At 42.8% G+C, this 18,435-nt stretch overlaps 2 protein-coding genes across 8 annotated transcripts in view; one reads left to right on the top strand and one right to left on the bottom strand.

The window, feature by feature from the left end:
* Positions 1-82: 82 nt before the first annotated feature.
* Positions 83-17,448, top strand: VCF1 (VCP nuclear cofactor family member 1). Of its 5 annotated transcripts, XM_088802356.1 has the most exons (5): positions 83-386; positions 4,764-4,863; positions 10,888-10,965; positions 13,356-13,415; positions 15,116-17,448. In XM_088802356.1, exons 1-5 carry the CDS (start codon positions 166-168, stop codon positions 15,344-15,346), a joined length of 690 nt encoding a protein of 229 aa, XP_088658482.1. In that variant the 5' UTR covers positions 83-165; the 3' UTR covers positions 15,347-17,448. The 5 variants fall into 5 exon arrangements, with proteins under 5 accessions (XP_088658482.1, XP_019595986.3, XP_019595987.3 ...); XM_019740427.3 differs by lacking the exon at positions 10,888-10,965 and having other exon boundaries at positions 87-386; XM_074319986.2 differs by lacking the exons at positions 83-386; positions 10,888-10,965 and adding an exon at positions 741-1,295.
* COG1 (component of oligomeric golgi complex 1) overlaps positions 16,324-18,435 on the bottom strand; it is a 14,378-nt gene continuing 12,266 nt past the window's right edge. The window contains exons 11-15 of one of the 3 annotated variants that reach the window (XM_019740417.3): positions 18,240-18,348; positions 17,715-17,824; positions 17,558-17,633; positions 17,058-17,092; positions 16,324-16,517 (exon numbers count right to left, since the gene is read on the bottom strand). In XM_019740417.3, coding sequence (XP_019595976.3) covers positions 17,078-17,092; positions 17,558-17,633; positions 17,715-17,824; positions 18,240-18,348 — 310 coding nt within the window. In that variant the 3' untranslated portion in view covers positions 16,324-16,517; positions 17,058-17,077. Of the gene's footprint in view, positions 17,093-17,557; positions 17,634-17,714; positions 17,825-18,239; positions 18,349-18,435 lie in introns of all 3 variants that reach the window. The other 2 variants (XM_019740416.3, XM_019740415.3) reach the window with 2 other exon arrangements.

The raw sequence follows: 18,435 nt of genomic DNA, 5'->3' as shown, positions 1-18,435 counted from the left end.
GGCGAAAGCTTCGGGCACCTCTAATGAAGGCCCCTCCTCCCAGAAGTTCCCAGTAGCTCCTCCCCCTCCGAGCCCGCCTCTTCCCGTTGGTGGGGTTACCGGCCTGAGAGGCCGAGGTCGCGCCAATGCGCAGCCGCGAGAGGGCGGTACCACGGCAGCTGCGACATGGGGGGGCGCGGAGCAGACGCCGGAAGTAGCAGTGGTACGGGTCCCACCGAGGGGTACTCACCGCCGGCAGCGTCCACCCGAGCCGCGGCGAGAGCCAAGGCCCGAGGGGGTGGGCGTGGCGGCCGCGGAAACACAACACCCTCTGTTCCCTCTTCTCGCGGAGCGGCGCTGCGTCGCTCCCCTCCACCCGCTGCCATGAGCGAGCGCCTCCGCCCCAGGTGAGCCTGTAGAGACCCCCCTTCCTTCCCAGCCCCTCGCCTGTCTTGGGGGATGGAGTCGAGGGGGCGCGCGAAGCGGGGTCCGAGCAAGTGTGGGCCCTGCGGGTCTTTATCTGGGTCCGGGGGAGGAGAGGAGAGGAGAGGGACGTGCGACTGATCGGGTGTCGGGTCTCTGAGGGTCCTGGAAAAGTGACTTCAGGGTCCAGGTCCCCCCCAAACCCATCTTTTCCACTGTATCTTTCCCTATTTGGACTGAAGTCCGGTCGGTCCCGGAAGAGACACAGTGGCCCTAAATTTAGGAGGGTGGGGGGATGGGAGGAATGTCTGCTCTTTGAGTGGGAGCCCCTAGGGCGTCTGTGAGGGGACGGGGCGGGGAGCGGCCGGCTCCCCAAGGTCAGGAAGAGGGAGCGGGGCTTAATTCCGCAGCCGGGCCTACGGAGTAGGTTAGACGGAAGAATTGGTGCCCTGGACGGCGTGAACGCGGAAGGGCAGGTGACCCCAGTGGCTGGAGGAGGCTCCGGCTGTGGCGTGTAGAACAGACAGGGTTCTAGGCTGTTTCGAGGCGGGGCCGTTTGACTCCGAAGGCGGGAGGTAGGATTGTGTCGCGACGCACTGCTTTTTTCCACGGAGCCTGGCCTCAGACCTGGGTTAGGGGGTTTACGCTCGCTTGAGAGACACTGAGGACCAAACTGCGATGTCCTTCTTTTCTTTTCATTTGCCCCTGTCACAAGATGGGAGGCGAAAGTTGGGTTCCCCAGAAGGAAGAGGCTCAGCCTTATTTCAAATTAGGAAAATCCCTCACCGTGGAGTTTGCAGTGAAGACCTGTCGGTTACCAAGTCCAACTCTTTCATTTTTCTGATGAAGAAGCAGATCTGGAACGCTCAGTTGATGGACCTCGGTCTTTCCAGGTTGACTGCGCTTTGTTTTATTCCATGATGGTCTCAGTGAGGCTTAAGTGAATAAAATAGGACTGCCTTGGCCGATTATGCTGTGCATTTCCTTGTCGGTCCATGTTTTCATTGGCTCTGAATGTAACCGACAGTCTTTCCACCAGGACGCTGCTCTGGGGGATAGTTAATTCCTGGGCTTACGATTCTGGAAAGCTTCCTGAGCTTATTTGGTCCAATAGTGAAAATTTAGGGTTCCTCGAACTTCAGCATAGGATTATTGATTTGGATAATGGTGTGAGGGCGGCAGAAAGCCTCCTTGTATACAAAATACGAGTGGATCAAATTTGAAATTAGGAGCCCAGTTACTGACACGCTCGCTGTTGGATTAGGAACAAGATCCTTAGGTGTAGCAAGCCTGATCTGACAAGCCTGATCTGACAAGCCTGATCCGACTGCCATTTTTTTCCTTCTCAAACCCAGTTTATACTTCTGATAGTCTCTCGGAACGGCTCACGTCTGAAGAAGTCAAAATATTTTGTACAAAAAAGGTTCCTTTTATCCAGCACTGTGCACAAGTACTCTGAGTATGTTTATACTGGTAGCAGATTTCTCTAGTACACGAATAATGTCAATATGTTTATACTGGTAACTTCATTTCTATAAAAGAGGTCATTTGATTTGGACAAGGGTTTCTTACCTACTTTTCTCTTCACCCCGTGTTTCATGGTGTGTGATGGACCAGCTCTGCCAGCTCCAGCTATCTTAGTATCGCCAAGTCAGTTCCCTTCTCTGGTTCTGTTTTCTCCATTTTAAGATGCAGCGTTGGTCGACGTTGGTGGTTTTTCCAAATGTTCCACCGTGTCCTGGGATGGCCATAGAGGAGTGGGTATGTGGCAAGGAAGTCCTTACTTTAACCAAAACATATCCTTTACGTCATATACTAGTATATTTGAGGGATTTTATTTTTCCGGTAGGAAGAAAGGGTTCTGTTACTTTAAAAAAATTATCTTGACAACCACTAGTCTCCATTCTTTAGGATTTCTTCTATGCCCGGTCTCTAGGAGATGACGGGAAGATTGGAGAGAAATGAAATGATGAAAAGTGATGTAATCAGCCATCCTTAGAAGTAACATGCTAAACACAACCTGTAACTAGATGGCTCGGGAGAATATAATCAATTATAGGGTGGCTGCTAAAATGATAACTTGGTCTGTGTCACTGATGTTGAAAACTGTAATCTGACTGCAGATAGGGCTGAGCATGAAGCTGTAATCTTGCCGATATTAATGACATTGTTGAAAGAAAAATGTTTCAAGGACAGAATCTGCAAAGAGCCTAGAAAAAGAATTGAAGAACAGGGAGGGCTCGTTCTTAATTTCCATCCAAAAGAGAGCCCCCCCTACCCCCCCAACCAGGCCAAGGAGATAATTCTGGTCCATGGAGAAAGCAACTGATTATGAGGCTGGGATATTTCATGTGGCTTTCCCAGAGTTTGGTTGAAGTCCACAAAATCAGCCCATCCTCTTTGTTCTTACATTCTTTTTGCCTTGCAACCTCCCTGACCTTCATATTCTTGTCACTGGAAAGATATGTACCCCATTATAAGGGAGGAAATTGGAAAGTTTTAGTCAGCCTCATAAGTTTGGTTAGAGTGACTCAGCAGCCCAAAGCAAAATCAGCTGTTGTCACACTGATAAAAGAAGGGTTTGGGAACCAACCTACTGCCATTTGACGACGAGTTTCTTTTTGGGTGTTACATCAACCAGCCTTCAATTAGACTTTGCTCTGTTACTTCATCACATTCCCACGAACACTCTCCGGTCACACTGGGATAAAAGTAGCAATTTCTTGGTTCAGATCTATGATAACAGCACCTCTTTTTAATGATTATTAAATCCTGGTATCTAGTTTTTAGTCTGGATGGACTTCACATCATTTGTGGATATGATCTAACCTCCTGGGAGAAAGGTAGGTGATCTTATTTTACAAACAGTTCAGCTTTATTTAGAATGAACCTCAGGTAAATGGTGTAGCTCTCTGCCAATTAGTTGGTTAATCCTTTTTTATAACCACACACCCACTGTTCACCATTCCAAGCTTAAACTGGATCCAGACTCATTAATAAAGTTAGATGTATTCAGAATGTTGCAGAGTACAGGGAATTGAACTCAGGGTGATAACTTAAAGTTTCTTCAATATCCAGACCTCAACTCAAAACTTCAGGATGAAGGACCTGTACAGTAAGCCGCCCCCTCACGTAGAAGGTCTATCACTGTACAGAAGGTACTCTGTGCTCGAATTCAGTGCTTTCCGAAAAGCTGTTTTTCCCTCTAGATAGAGAAATTGGAACCTTTAAGAGTTTGCGTTATAGCAGATTGTGCTGCTCTGTAAATTGGCCTCTAGTCAGCACTGTCCAGCAGCATTTTCTGCCGTTGGGACCCTTCCGTGTCCATGCTGGTCAGTACCATTGCCACTGGCTACACGTGGCCACTAAAAGCACTGAAAATGTGGCCAGTGTTACTAAGGAACTTTTCACTTTATTTAATTTTAATTACTTTTAAATGCCTACATGCGCTTGTGACTACCATATCGGACAGCGCGATTCCAGGCAATTTGACTTAAAATTATACCACCTATAATTTATTTCCACATTCTAATTGGGTTTGAGAACTTCTTCTGACAGCACTTGATTCTTGCATAGAAAACATACACATTTTGTCTCAGTTACACATTTGAGAACACTTGACTGAGAAAGATGTGTGATTTCTCTTTAAACCTGTACATTTTAAGCAGCTTATGCTACAGTCTCAAAGTAACAATCTGGTGAAGTGATACATATCGTAACACTAGGTGGTGTGGCTGAAATAATCTAGTTTATGTGTCCAAGACCAGCTTTTTCAGTGATTGTCCAGAAAAGTAATTTATTACGTTAGAGGGCATAGAGCTTTTGTTTAAGTGATAATTGGGGAAGAATCAGGGATGAAGGAAAACTGAAGATTAGCGGCTACCACGACCCTCTGGGTTTTCCTATGCAGCACCATCTTTATATGGATTTTAAGCGTAAAATAGGCAAAGCAGCCAGCCCTGTCTTAGGTGTTATCATATGGAAGGGAGTAAAATTAGGTAACTTGGAATTGTAATTTCAGGGAATGTAGAAAGACGATAACATTAATTAGGTGGGGTTTGAATGCTCAGTCATGAACGTCTTCCTGTTCTTATTTATTCCCAGTAGGCATAAATTGTCAAGCTTCATTTCAGAAATTAGTCACACTAGTTCAAGCCCGACCGTATTGCTGCTATTTATGTTTTTGCTCTCTGTACCCAGTGATGGTGTGCTTCCGGTTTTTACCTATGAGGGATAGCATGCGATGAATGATGTTTTCTCAGGCAAGAGGGCATGTTTCTATATTGTCATGGTTTGCAATTTTAAGTGTCCAAAAGATCAATTGTTGGATTTTTTTTTTCCTCCTTGTGATTTAATTTCAGGAAAAGGAGAAGGAATGGCAGTGAAGAAGACCACCATCTTCCCCCCCAGACCAAAAGGAGTAGTAGAAACCCCGTCTTTCACGATTCCTGGGACACGGAGGTAGGAAGTGTGCTCAGAGGCTCTGCTCTTGTCGTTGCTTGAGCTAAATAGCGCAGTTTCTAATGTGTAATTCAAATTATTCTTCGAATGAAGAAAAGTGACCTTACTTGATTGCAATGGTTTCAGCCGTTTTTGTCATGGCCCCTTGGAGGGAGCTGTGCACCCTCTTCCCAGCAAAACGGTTTGTGCCTGCACATATTCGTACATACACCCTCTCCCCCCCCCCCCAATTTGTATTTGTTAGGAGTTTCATGAACCTTTAAAAGCCCTTCTTTGAACCCCCTATTTGATATTTCAGAAGCCAACTTATTTTCTAATAGTTTATAAACCATTATTGTCTTTAAGGCAAATGTATTTTGTGGCTTCAATTCACTTATCTTTAAGAGAAACTGTAAGCATCCAGACTATATAATGTCTATGCAAGCAGAATCCTGTTTTAAGTTTTTTCACTTTGTCATTCTGTTGTTCTGAAAAGGGCTGCTGGCAGAGTGACGGGGAGAGAGTGGGGACGGGGGAAAGTGCGCCTGGAGTTGGGTTTCCTGAAACAGTGCTTCAGTGGGCGTCCTGGGGAGACAGTCTCCCTGTGGTCCAAAGGCTGGCCTGCAGTGCAGAAACAGTAAAGGGATGCTGCTGTGAAATTAGGCACCCAAAGATTTTGACCCGTAACAGTTCTCACCCTAACAGAGAAACCCCTCCATGGCACGTTCCTAAGCTCTAGCCTGATAACGTCCAGCACAATTCTGTATACACAATTCTTGCACAACCAGGTAATTTGTAATTTAATTAGCTCTTGATAATAGGACTTGCCCTACATCCAGTCTTTACCAGAAATCCAAGGTAACTCCCCCGGAGGGGTGGGGAGGAGGGATCAGTAACTCGCAGGTAGGTAAGAGCTATCCAGGAGCAATTAATGAACAGTGCAGAGAGATCCTTCTATGCGGAGGAGATTCGAGTTTATTGCTTTAATCCCTGTTTTTAAAATGTTCTATCACATTTTTCCGTTTTATAAAAACAGAAAACTTGTTGAGCTTTGTGTAATGTGGTAATTAGGGAATCTCATGCAAGAAAGAAAACCAGAGCTTAGAGGCTACCGTGAACATGCAGTGATAAAACTGTAATACTAGTCGTTGAATTATAAGACTATTCCTTACAGTGTGTGTGGTGATTACTTTCATGGTGTCAGCGTGAATATTTCTTTACTTGTACCTGTATGTAAATTCCGCTGTGTTATGTTCATCCTAGTTTGAAAGTACAGTAGGTCTGACTCTTCATATTGACCTTTTCTCTCTCTGTGTGTAGTTTTGATGCCTGAGAACAGGAATATAAGTTGTCATGTTTAAAGAATTAAACATTTCTGACCTCTTATTTCAAGTAAAACTCCTTAGTATTAGTTTTTGTTTTGTTGTAATTGCTGTTTGTGAAAATGACCTTCACTCCCGTTCTAAAACCTGTGTGTTGGTGCCACAGAAGAAAACAACGTGTTGTTATTCAACCTGGTGGTTCATATGTCTTGTTCTTACTTGTCCAGAGAAATTCAGCAGCTAAACCACTCTGTAATCATTAGCCTGGGGACGGACTAGGTTGTCGTTGTTATAATTTACAGTTAATACAGGTACTTTTTATCAGTAGTGGTAATCTGAGCTCACCGGTAGGCCCCTCGCGGCCAGTTGTGACCCTCTGTTTCAGCTTTTCTGAGCAGCGATGTGAGCCAGTAGCCTCTGGTGCTGTGCTTCCCCACTGGTGGTATTAACAAGTAATGAGGCCCAGTGCACCCAAGGAGGCCTAGAGAAGCGAAGGGCAGGGGAAAGTCTTTAACATGGAAAGATAGGCCCTGAATAATTGAGTCGTCACCACTGGACTGGGTGATTATGCTTACAGCACGGAGATACCAAGTTTAGGGGCGTTTGGCTGCTTTGGGACAATTGTGTGTAAAAGGGAAAATAAGAAAATGATTCATTATAAATGGATTATTAATTTTATTAATTTATGTACTCATCTTATTAAAGAAAATGTTATGTTTTAGTCCTAAGGTAGGGAGGGAGGGCCAGGGTAGGTTTCCTTAAGATTAACTCTTGTTAGGAGAAAATGTTTCCTGTGTCTTTCCTGAAATACATAATTTTAGAATTCTTTTTCTTATAACTTGAAGAGCTTTCATTTGGAAGGAGTTTGTTTTAATTCTGAGAGAGATTTAAAATTAATTCCCAAAAGTTACCTTTTTCTCCTAAATGTAATAATAGTAGCAAAGTACTGGGGAATAAGATGTGAGGTGTTTGATTTATTTAAACTATTGAACGATGCCGCAAGTCAATCATAATTACCTGAAAAATGGAGCTGGTAGATGCCTCTTTTTTCCTAGATGGGGTTGGTGAGCCCCAGATCTTGACAGTTGAGCAGCTTGCTCCTAACCATTGTGGGTGCTGTCCCAACAGAAGACGGGACCGAGGTTCTCAGTGACTTGGCTGAATATATCCAGAGGAAGCTAGGTCCTAGACTGCTCTCAATCGTAGGAACAGAGACAAGTAGCTGGGAAATGTTCTCCCGAGTAAATTCTAGGATATGGTCCGAGCTAGACAGCCATGTTAGATTTCTAGCTAGAAAAAGTGCAGAAATTGGGGTGTAGTGTTTTTCCCCCAAAAAGTAATTGGTGTTTGAATCGAAGACCTTGAATTTTAGCTCCCGTGACTTAGAGTGAATGACTTGTGGGCCCTTGGATGCTATTTTTAAAATTGAGAAGTAATTTACTGGGAGCGGAATAAAAACTCTCTGTAAAGCCGTTCTGTATGAATCATGTTAGTTAATGTCTAAGCCTTGTGTTTCACTTCGGTGAGCAAGAAGTGAAATGATTCGTCAGTTTGTGTCTTCCTGTTGGCTTCTGCACAAAGGCAGCGACATTCCCTGATCGTGGATGATTATTTGGATGGGTAGAAATGAGCTGGGTTTAACTTACTCATAGGTTTGTTCTTTCAGGGGCTGACATTTTTGGTTTGAATTGTATCTTCACTTGTAGGAGTAATGCTCTTTGCCTTCAGTTTTAATACCCTTATCTGCAAAATACACTAGGCATGTCCATGTAAATCTGGCTTCTGGTACGTAGGTATATGCCTTAGAAAAAGGACGGCTGCCTGAGTAAAAGCAGTACCTTTTTACAAGACCCTGAGTTTTTAAGTATCTTGAACTTTACCAAGACCATTTTGATTTTTCAGATCACTGTGAAGTAACAAGCAGACAGTGAGAAAATGTGGAGCTAAAACAGAAGTGGCTTATCTGGAACAGCCTCTTCTTTTCCTTATCTCTGTGAGGGAGAACATTTTAGATAGCACTCAGATCCCAAGGGTATTCTTAGGGGAGTGTAGAGGCGTGACAAATTAATAGAACCAGGGGAATTTAATAGAACCAAGGGAATCCATGTCTGATTAAAATTAGGATTATGTAAATCCTTTTGTTTTAAGAAGAAGAATGAGCTGACAATGGTGATATTGAGCATAATTTTTTCAAAAAGTTATCTTAAGGCTTTTTCTTGGTTTTTGCTCATTCTCATCTTTATGCTGTCGTAGAGTGGTAGGCACATACTGAGAGACAGAGGTGTTTTGGCTAAAACCAGACTCTGTTTTGGGTAAAACCGTCAGGTTATGTGTTTAAAACCCTGTAGCCAATTAATTCTGAAATTAATGTCTAAAAAGGTCCATTCAAAATGGAGGTGCAGTCCGTTTGTGGTGTACATCTTAAGAAACTGGTCACAACTTAAGTCCTTGACATGTTTGTAATATATCAGCTTCCAGCATCAAAAGCTGCCCCAAGCAGTTTCATACTGAAATTGCATCTTAAGTCTGTTAAGTAATGAGGGTATGTGCATTCATGTGTTTCTGTACAGCTGCACATTATGTTTTGGCCTGCTGAAATTTAAACAAATGAAGTGATAACAGACTATTTTGGTTTGGAAAGGATTTAAAACACATTATAAGGTCCATCTTTAGCTTATAAGGATTGACACTGAAAATTGACCCACCTGCATTTTCTTTCCTTGTATCTTTAGGAAGTGGTTTAAAATACCTACTGAAGTCATTTGGAATCTTACTGTTTCACGGGTATTAGCAGACTTGTAGCTCTCTTAAAATTATTGGGCACTTTGCAAGCCCAGGATTTTACATTCGATGCTCTTGCCAACTTGGCTAGAACCATCTCTTGCACTTAATCCAGAGTCTGCAGTGGCCTTGGAATGAACTACATGTGACTTTGGGATGTAGTGTATACAGGGAGTGAGATGGCGGTTTTCTTTTTTTTTTTTCTTTTGGTGGGGAGAAGGGGAACAGGACTTTATTGGGGAACAGTGTGTACTTCCAGGACTTTTTTTTCCAAGTCAAGTTGTCCTTTCAATCTTAGTTGTGGAGGGCGCAGCTCAGCTCCAGGACCAGTTGCCGTTGCTAGTTGCAGGGGGCCCAGCCCACCATCCCTTGCGGGAGTTGAACCGGCAACATTGTGGTTGAGAGGACGCGCTCCAACCAACTGAGCCATCCGGGAGGCAGCTCAGCTCAAGGTGCCGTGTTCAATTTTAGTCGCAGGGGACGCTGCCCACCATCCTTGTGGGAGTCGAGGAATCGAACTGGCAACCTTGTGGTTGAGAGCCCACTGGCCCATGTGGAAATCGAACCGGCAGCCTTCAGAGTTAGGAGCACGGAGCTCCAACCTCCTGAGCCACCGGGCCCGCCCTGGCAGTTTTCTTTTGAAGCTCATGTAAATTAAAAGTGCCGGTGAATGGGGGATAGATGTGATGGAAAGCTGGGGCTTCAAAGAAAATAAAATACGCTGTTGATCTGCTTTCTAATTAAGAAGAGAAAGCATACAGCTCTAGGTAATAAATATACACCTATCTGGTTCTATTTTCATGAAGCAGACTCAGTAATTAAGATTCCTGCCTGGGGGGGCTTTCTAAAGGTTATTAGCAGAAAAAGTCTTGAGAGTTGATTAGGTTCTATCATGAATATAAATGGGTTCTCTCTTAACTGACTTCACACCCTGGGAAAAGAAATAAAAGGTAGGCCTCGCTGAGGGACCCAGAGGTCATTTTACTTCTGGTGTAATCTATCCCTGTGGACTAAGAACATGAACTTCCTCAACCTCCTGTCCTCTGCTTCACGGTTTACATACGTATTCTTCCTTTCTGCCAAAGAGAAGGCAGCTTTCCTTTGCCTCTCTGTATCTGCTGGCCATTCCACCGAGGGTCCTGAAAGCGGCTTCTGGCATTCTGCCTTTCTCCTCATCTCTGCAGTCTCCTCCTCCACTGCCTTTCACCAGCTCCCCTTCCCGTCCCAGCTCAGCTTCTCTCTGCCGCACTGCCCCTCAGCGTACTCTGGGCCTTCTTTCTCCCACTCCCGCCAGCCAGCCTCTTCCGTCTCTTCAGTTCTCAGCAGCCGCTCGCTGCTGGTGCTTTCCCGTCTGCCTTCTCTCCTTTCCTCTCTGGGGCCTGGCTTCCTCTGGACGCCACAGAACGTTCCTCAAGGCTCAGTGACGTGCCTTCCATTCAGCAGCGTGTGCTGAGCATTGAGTACAGTTGACCCTTGAGCAACCCGGGTTTCCACCACGTGGATCCATTTATTTATATGTGGATTTTCCCCAGGAAAACAAACAGTACTGTAAATGTATTTCCTCTTGTGATTTCCTTAATAACATCTTTCCTCTAGCTTACTTTATTGTAAGCATACAGAATGTAATACATATAAGATACAAGCTATGTGTTAATCAACTGTTTACGTTACTGGTAAGGTTTCTGTCAACAGTAGGCTTTTAGTAGTTTTGGGGGAGTAAGAAGTTATACGTGGATTTTTGATTGCAAAGGGGGTTGGCACCCCAGCTCCTGCGTTGTTCAAGGGTCAGCTGTGTTTGCCAAGCATTGTCCTGGGTGCTTGGTGTCACCTCGCATGTCTCTGTTTCTTCCTGAATCCCTTCCATCTCTGGGGTGTGACACATACCCCTTCATTTGCGTTGTCACAGTCTTCATGTGGGCCTGCTTCCTGCTTGACGTATCAGAAAACTTCTCCGATGGCCTCTGTTCAGTGTCCCCTACCTCATTTGACTCAACAGCCCCCTAGCACCCTCACTCCTAGTGTCTTACAGGCCCAGAAGTTCCTGTAGACCTCGGGCACTTACCGGCTAGCATGACCCCTTGTGTGTGTTTCGTCTCACTAACACTTCCCGGGCGGGGCGGGGGTGGGGGGAAGCCACACCACACCATTTGCTTTCCCTCCCTGGAACTCTCCTGAGTTTGCTCTTACTGTTCTCCCTGTCTGTCACCCTGCTTATTACAATTCTTCCTCTTCCTTCTAGACCCTGTTCAGACACCCTTCTTAAGGAGCCTCTCCATCCACACCTGTTCCTAGATTTCTGTCACTGTAGTAGCTGTACTGTTTGTATCGGTGGCTGTATTGCCACCGTATCTTGGTGAAGCTCAGTAAAGAAATGCTTAGGTGGCCCTCGTGCCGTGCCTCCCGGGACACAGCAGGCCCACACACATTTGTTTGGATAGTGGTTGGACATCAGAATAACCTGTGCCAGGTTTTCCTGAGGTGGGACCCTGGCATGTACACTTTTTTGAAAATCCAGCAAGTGATTCCAAAACAGCATTCTTCTAGTTCTTATCCAGGTGCCTGCAGGTACAGGGGTATATGGGTAGAGTTGATTACTGCCTAATTTCAAATCTTCCCTTTTCACCCAGATCTTCACTGCAAGATTCTTAGGAGTTGCCTTTCTATACTTAGAGAGAGCCTGTCCGTCAGAATCTTCATAAATGTAACTGTATTGTGCTTGTATACCTGCGGTTTTATTTCATAGATCATGACCTTTTCCTCTTGATTTGTAATACTAATTTGTCATTGAAAATACCTTGTGGTCAGCACTAAGCCTAAACTGAAAATTCAGAGAAAAGGAAGGAGCTTTGTAACTGGATTTGGATAAACTGACCAATGAGGCGTCTGTGAGGAGTCGGGCCTCCTGGGGACAGGACTCTGAGTTGACCAGTCTTTCTCAGTCCCAAAGTTTCAGGACTTTCAGTAAAAGAACTTGCTGTCTTTTTAAGAACAGGAATAGTAACCAGGTAAACACTTCTGTGCCAGTTTAGCAGTTGTAATTCTCAAAACCATGCCCCCATGCCCTGTCGGAGTGCCCCCCTCCCACCCCAAGGCTGTGATACTAAAAGGCTCTACCAAGTGGGAGAAAGACGATGTTTTCCTATTTCAAGTTTTTTGGTTTTATAAGACAAAACGATTTACTTCTGTGTTTATCTTAAAGCACTGATAGAGACTTAAAATTTGATTGTATGCCTTCAGGGTTAAAAGTAAATAATAGTCTTTATCCCATAAAATAGACCACTTTGATGGCTGACAGTGTTAAGGCTGATGACAATAACTTTCAAACATTTTTGACGCAAAGAAATGTTTTACTTTGTGACCTAGTAAATACCAAATATGTTTGTGAATAATGGAAAAAAAGTTTCACAGAACAATTACCCTTACCATGTTGCCCTCTGTTTCTTTCTTTTTTTTAATGCTGGTTGCTACCCACCAAATGGGTTTAACCCTCCGTTTGAAAAACACTGGCCCATCCATAGATTTTGAGATACTCCCGAAAGCATCTCTTAAAGCAAGAAGACAAGTCTGAATTGGCATAAAATAAGACCCAAAGTATCTCTGAAAAAGAGGTATCATTTTTACCTTAGATGACAGTAGTGTACACACACACACACACACACACACACACACACACACACACACACGTAACATTTCGTATGCATTAAAATGACACAAAGTGCTCCCTAGGTTCTGTATAGGCTGTTTTACTAATTTGAATAACACTGAAGCAGTTTTTGATATTTTCAAGTAGTTTGAGGAGGCAAAACAGTCTTCCTAAAATCTTATTGACAATATCACCATATAACTTGAAGGTCCAAATTCTAAATATTTTGGCATATATATACTTCCAGACTATATTTGGTGTATATATATGTGTGTATTATTTTAAAAAATTTAAAACCAGCTGACATACATACTGTATTGTAGCCTGTCAAAAAGATGTTAAAGGCTTCTATTTTTGTTTTTTTTGTGTGTGTGTGATCATTGTTAATAGCCGAATAGAATTTCATTGTTACGAATTATAATTCATGTATTATACTTTATATACCTATAACAACCAATTTCCCTATTGTTAGACATTAAATTGTTGTTTTTAGCTATTATAAACAAGGCCACACTAAACATTTTTATACATGTCTTTATAAAATTAAGTTACAAGATTTTTTAAATGGACTAGAAATTGCTGGTATATTTGTGTTCCTCTCCCCTTTTTTTATGGTTATTGTACAGAAATCTTTTCTAACCTGTTTAGGACCTTTTACCTTGTCTCAGAATAGTGTCACCTTTGCTGTTATATTGTGAAATAAATATAATTTGAGATGGAACCTTGACTTACTAGAAACTGATTCTAGTTCTTGCCTTAATTTTCAGACAGTACCTGTAATGAAAAACAAGGAAAACAGACTAAGAGGAAACAAGGTTTTCTGCGCGGTGGGTTTCTTATCTAGTGTAGTAGTAACGTACTTGTTAAACATTCACGACCTCAGCAGATGTACCAGCGGCCGTCCTAGGCGGATATACTCGAGGTTAGGGAAGGCTTTTATGGGAGACAATTTTTGTTTTTGAATTGGCTTTGACTTCTTAAGTCTCTAAGTAAATGTCATGGCCGCTGCTGCTTTCTCTGCCACCCATTGTCACTCAGTCCATTATGATCCATTCGTGAATTTTTTAAATTGTAGAACGATAGACAGGTTGTCTCCTATGACCTATGGGCAGTGGGATATGTGACCCATGTTAAGTAGCTCCCAATGACCCATGGACCATGACAGTTCTTGGTTTAAGTCTTATTAATAATGGATGCCTTTTGTGAACATGCTTGCTTTGCCATTTCAGGCATGTTTACGTACATATTGTTAGGTATAACTTTTGATGGGAAAAATGGATTGAACTAGTGCTTTAAAAGTCACTTTTAAAGTATCTATCTGAAACAGTATTTTATTTATACATTTATTTTGATAATGAAAATACATAATAACCACATTGAAAAAAGTTATAGTGAAGGATAGGAAAAGAGACGCAGCTATAATCCCTCCATTTTAACGTAACTACTATGGGTTGTTTGTTTTTGGTCTTTTTTCTTATGTGTAGATTTTACATTGTTGTAAGCAGACATTTCAAAACCAGTATCTTTGTCTAAGAGAATATAAATTTAACTCAAAGGGCTAATGCGTTAAAAAAAAATTTATACCAGATCATTAATTACTAGAATTCTAACTTTCTCACGCATTGATTCCTTTTAGTACAATATTGTATTGAGTTCTAAATAAAGGGTATTGCTAGTCAAGTTATTGGGGTTGTCATTTATTAGAAATGCAATGTTAACATTGTACTAACACCATAATTCTGAAAGGATCTTCACCGTTGCCTTCTCTTTTGAGAATCCCACCAGTGGAAGAAGGGAGATTTGTGAAATGACTCTTAGTAGGGATCCCTGGGTACCTTCTTCAAGATGACTAACACACTAAGTCATGTTAGTTACGTTTAAAAAAAGAGACAAGTTCATGCACATGCTTACACACATATAGAACTGCAAAAATGCTAATACAATTTTATAAGAAATACTTAAAAAGTTTTTCAGGGTATGTGTTCTGTATTCAGAGAATACCTTTCGTGTCCATGAGATGATAACCACAAAATTGTCACAGGTTTTTATTTTTTATTTTAACTTGTGCCCAGAAGCCATCATATTTGTTATAAGGACACCTTTTTTATGCCGTGCCAATGACTGATTCTTTTCCTTGGAAGCTGAGAACTTCTTCCTTTGATTATTGGAACTTATTGGAATGAATGATAAAAGCAGGTAGAGAAGACATGTACAGGAGTTAAGATGTAGTTGAAGGGATTTGCAGTCAGAAGGCCTGTGCTTGAATATGGACCCTGCCACTTCCTAGGGATGTGTAATGGGGACAGTATTCCCACTTGACCTTACAGGGGAGTTGTGAAGTTAGACTGGAATGTCTTAGGTGAAGTACTTTGTAAACTGTAAAGCCCAAAATATGTTTTGATGCCATTACTCCTCAAACCAGATAGGAGGAATAATACTCGTAAATAGGGTGTTGTCAGTTAAACCACAGTCAAGTTCTCAAAAAACAAAACAGCCTAACCATGAAACTGTGTTTTTCTCTTTCCAGTCTTCAAGCAGTGACAGTGGTGGGAGCAGCAGCAGCAGCATCAACAGCCCGGACAGGGCCAGTGGGCCAGAAAGCAGCTTAAACCACGTGGTTGCCGGGTGCAGCCCGCACAGCCCTCCGCCCATGCCCGAGCAGTCTGCACTGTGCCAAGGCCCTTATTTCCACATCAACCAGACCCTGAAGGAGGCCCACTTTCACAGCCTACAGCACCGAGGACGGCCTCCAACATGATGGGCTGGCAGCTTCTTGCCTTCTGTGAAGGGACAGCGCTGTGCAGATTTGATATTTCATCTTATGATGTTTTAAAAAATTGCACAAAAAAATGCCTGTTGGCTTTTCAGTCTATATTTGAAATAACAGGTTAACAGGCAGTTGTTTACTTGTGGTTTTGCTGCACTATTGCAATTTCAAAGGGGCTTTGAAGCAATTTTTATAGGATTCTTTTGAGGGTGGGTATCAAATCCATGTCAAGGTAACGGTATGAGGAAATCTCATCTGCGTGTTGAATCCATAGTTTGTCCAATTCAGATTAATTTCCAAATCTGTCAATTAGCAATTCTACTTTATGTAAAAAGGCCTTTTAAAAATGCAGGATCTTCAATTTTTTAAATTCAATAAACTAGTAAAGAGTATCTAGTTTCCATGAAAAAACATAAGTTTTTTTCCAAAATATAGAAAGCTTGATTCAGTCTTGCACTGAAATTAATCGCCATACTACCTCTTAGTATGTAGATGTCCTGTTGAAAGTACTCTCCTTTGTAACAGGGGCACAATCAGATCCAAGTGAGACTGTAAGTGAAGCACCCTCCCTAATGACTGTCCCCCTCTTTGTTACATATTTGTATTCCCGGAGAGAATGTCTTTCAGACTCTCGTATACCCAGATCACTTCTGTTACCATTATTCCTCCAGAGCCTACATCTCAGTAGAAAACATACAGTTCCGACAGTCAAGAAATACGTAACGACTTTTTGTCTTACAAACTTGTTCTATCAGCAGCTTTCTGAGCTCATTGTAGTATCGAGAATTGAGGTGTTGTTGAATGTTGACAACGTGTAAGGTACCTGAACTGAGGTCTAACGTCACAAGAAGTGTGAGACAAGGATTCACCTTACGCTTAATGTAACCCCAGCAGTAACCAGCGGGCCACATTCCACCTTTGAAACTGGAAAGACTGGTGCGGCTTAGAAACAAATGAGCAGAGGCACCTTCAGAAGAAATGATGCAATAGTATTTATTTAGAGAGAGGTGGATACGTTCCCATGTTATTTAGTCATACCAGAGAGCCAACCAAGTTTGAATAACGAAGGTGCCGATGAGTCGTCTTCCTCACTGACAAGCTGTCTGAATAAGGAGCCAGGATGCACCGGGTCATCTGCTCGGGAGAGTGCCGCAGGGCCAACCTGCCATTGCACGGAGAGGAAAGTGCCTTAGAGTCTACCCAGGTCCTCTTGCCTGCTAACCCCTCCACTCCCCTCAGTCCACACAGCACACAAGCAGATCTGAGAAGCATGGATAGCTCTAGTGAAGGGATGTGAAAAGGATATGGGGACAGAACTCAAGTTTGAAGAAGGGAACTACTGTAGGAAAAGGGTAAACATACACACTTCCTTTCCATGGTTTGTTCCTCTACGGATAGAATTTAAAGGTTAGTTATCTGAAGTAGAAATTTAGAATTGTGGGGGAAAGTTACAGCACCAGCCCATGCTTATGAAGTGGATGGTTTGTGCAAGATTTTTTTTTTTTTACACTACCATCTCCCAAGTTTTAAAACCAGATTTTTGACTAGGATTTTGGATCTTAATGGGTTTGATGGCAGGGAATATGGAAAGGATTCATTGACAATATTTTGTCTAACAACAAAGCAAACAACAACTAAATGCTGTAAGAAGACAAGCTGTTTGAGCTCTCACACACATGTACACAACACAATGCAGAAATACCCAGGAGGACTCCTGCAGGCTTAATGGATGGCAGCCTACTGAGACAAAATACGTATTAACAAGAAAATGGAAAACTCGAGAACGCAAATTTCTTTTATTTACCATCCAAGTAAAAGAAATGGACGGTGAAACCACCCAAAGAAGTCACTTTTTTCCCCCCATAAATATAATGGTAGTGCTGGGTTAGCAGTTCACTCTCTCACCCGACTAGAACCAAGAAATAACCTCCATCCTGTCCTGCATATGTTCTATAGCTTTGGCAGCTCGAGATACAGTTTGTTATGAGGCTACTTGATAGTGTAAATGGGCATCTTTTAAAACTTCTATCAGCTCAAGCTAGTAAAACCTTGTACTTCTATATTGCGCCACCATTAAAAGCAGCATTAGTGCACTTTGTCCTTCAGTTCTTTATTGGTGATTTAAAGGGGAGCGGACTGGGTGGTTTGGTGGGAGATGGGGACAGGAGCAGCAGGGATGAACCTCTTGCTTTCTGCACTAACCTGGGCTTTTGATTCGATGCTTCTGGTTGATCTGGCCTTTCGAGTGCTTGTCATGCTCAGAGGAAGAAGTCCGAACCTCCAAGACAAGATGGAAGAATTTCAGTAGCGTGAACAGGAAGCTTTGGGGCCCATCAAAAGCCTGAGGCTCATTCATTACCTGATCTGACTCGATGCCAGTGGCAGTATGTTATGGGGTTCCTGGGAGTTGAATGTACTGCTCCTGGGGGTGAACTGATTCTCTGTACCAGTAACCAATCCAAACAGAACCTGACGGATGAGAAAGGGGACAAATGACATGCTGGGTTTTTGTTGTCCAGTTAACAGAAAATCACTGTGTGTGTTAGACATCGATCACTACTTTGTTTCTAACCATCCTTTTGGGGAATGTTCTTTTGAGTGTGTTAATGCTTCAAAATTACTGTTCTCACTGCCCACAGGTTGGAATCAGAGTCACATGCCTCTGACCCCTCTGTAAAACCTTAATCCTTATCTACAACCGAAGGGGTCACCTCCTGGTTGCCTGAGTGGTGAGATTTTACTTAATCCTCTTTCAGTCTTTAAACTCAGCTATTTGTGTCTTACCGGCTCCCAACACTGCCTCCTGGAGCAGTAAGTGCTGGAACAGGTTTAGTTTGTAACCTGAGTGGGGTGGTTCATTCACACTGATCCGTTCTTTACTTACAGAAGTTCGCTGCACCAAGCGATTAAGGTTGCTGTTGAGATGTGGTGTGAAAACATCCAGGTCGAATGGGTCAATGAGTGCTTCCAAGTCATCAGTCACTTTCTCAATTCTGAAAAGGGATAGGATGATGATGATTCTCTGCACGTTTTAAAGACAAAAACCAATCTTACGGTATTTTAATGCTATAGAAATCCTG

The sequence above is a fragment of the Rhinolophus sinicus genome, chromosome 12 (assembly GCF_057876585.1).
Source record: "Rhinolophus sinicus isolate RSI-liver-muscle chromosome 12, RSI-T2T, whole genome shotgun sequence".
Classification (NCBI taxonomy): Eukaryota; Metazoa; Chordata; class Mammalia; order Chiroptera; family Rhinolophidae; genus Rhinolophus; species Rhinolophus sinicus.
The sequence above is the reverse complement of the archived record's forward strand: the minus strand, read 5'-3'. Positions and strand labels throughout refer to the sequence as shown.

Coding starts and splice junctions, on each gene's coding strand:
- VCF1 (XM_088802356.1), top strand. CDS start 166: ATGGGGGGGCGCGGAGCAGACGCCGGAAGTAGCAGTGGTACGGGTCCC. Junction 10,966..13,355: donor CTAGCACCCTCACTCCTAGT/GTCTTACAGGCC, acceptor CTTAATTTTCAG/ACAGTACCTGTAATGAAAAA. Junction 13,416..15,115: donor GAAACAAGGTTTTCTGCGCG/GTGGGTTTCTTA, acceptor TTCTCTTTCCAG/TCTTCAAGCAGTGACAGTGG.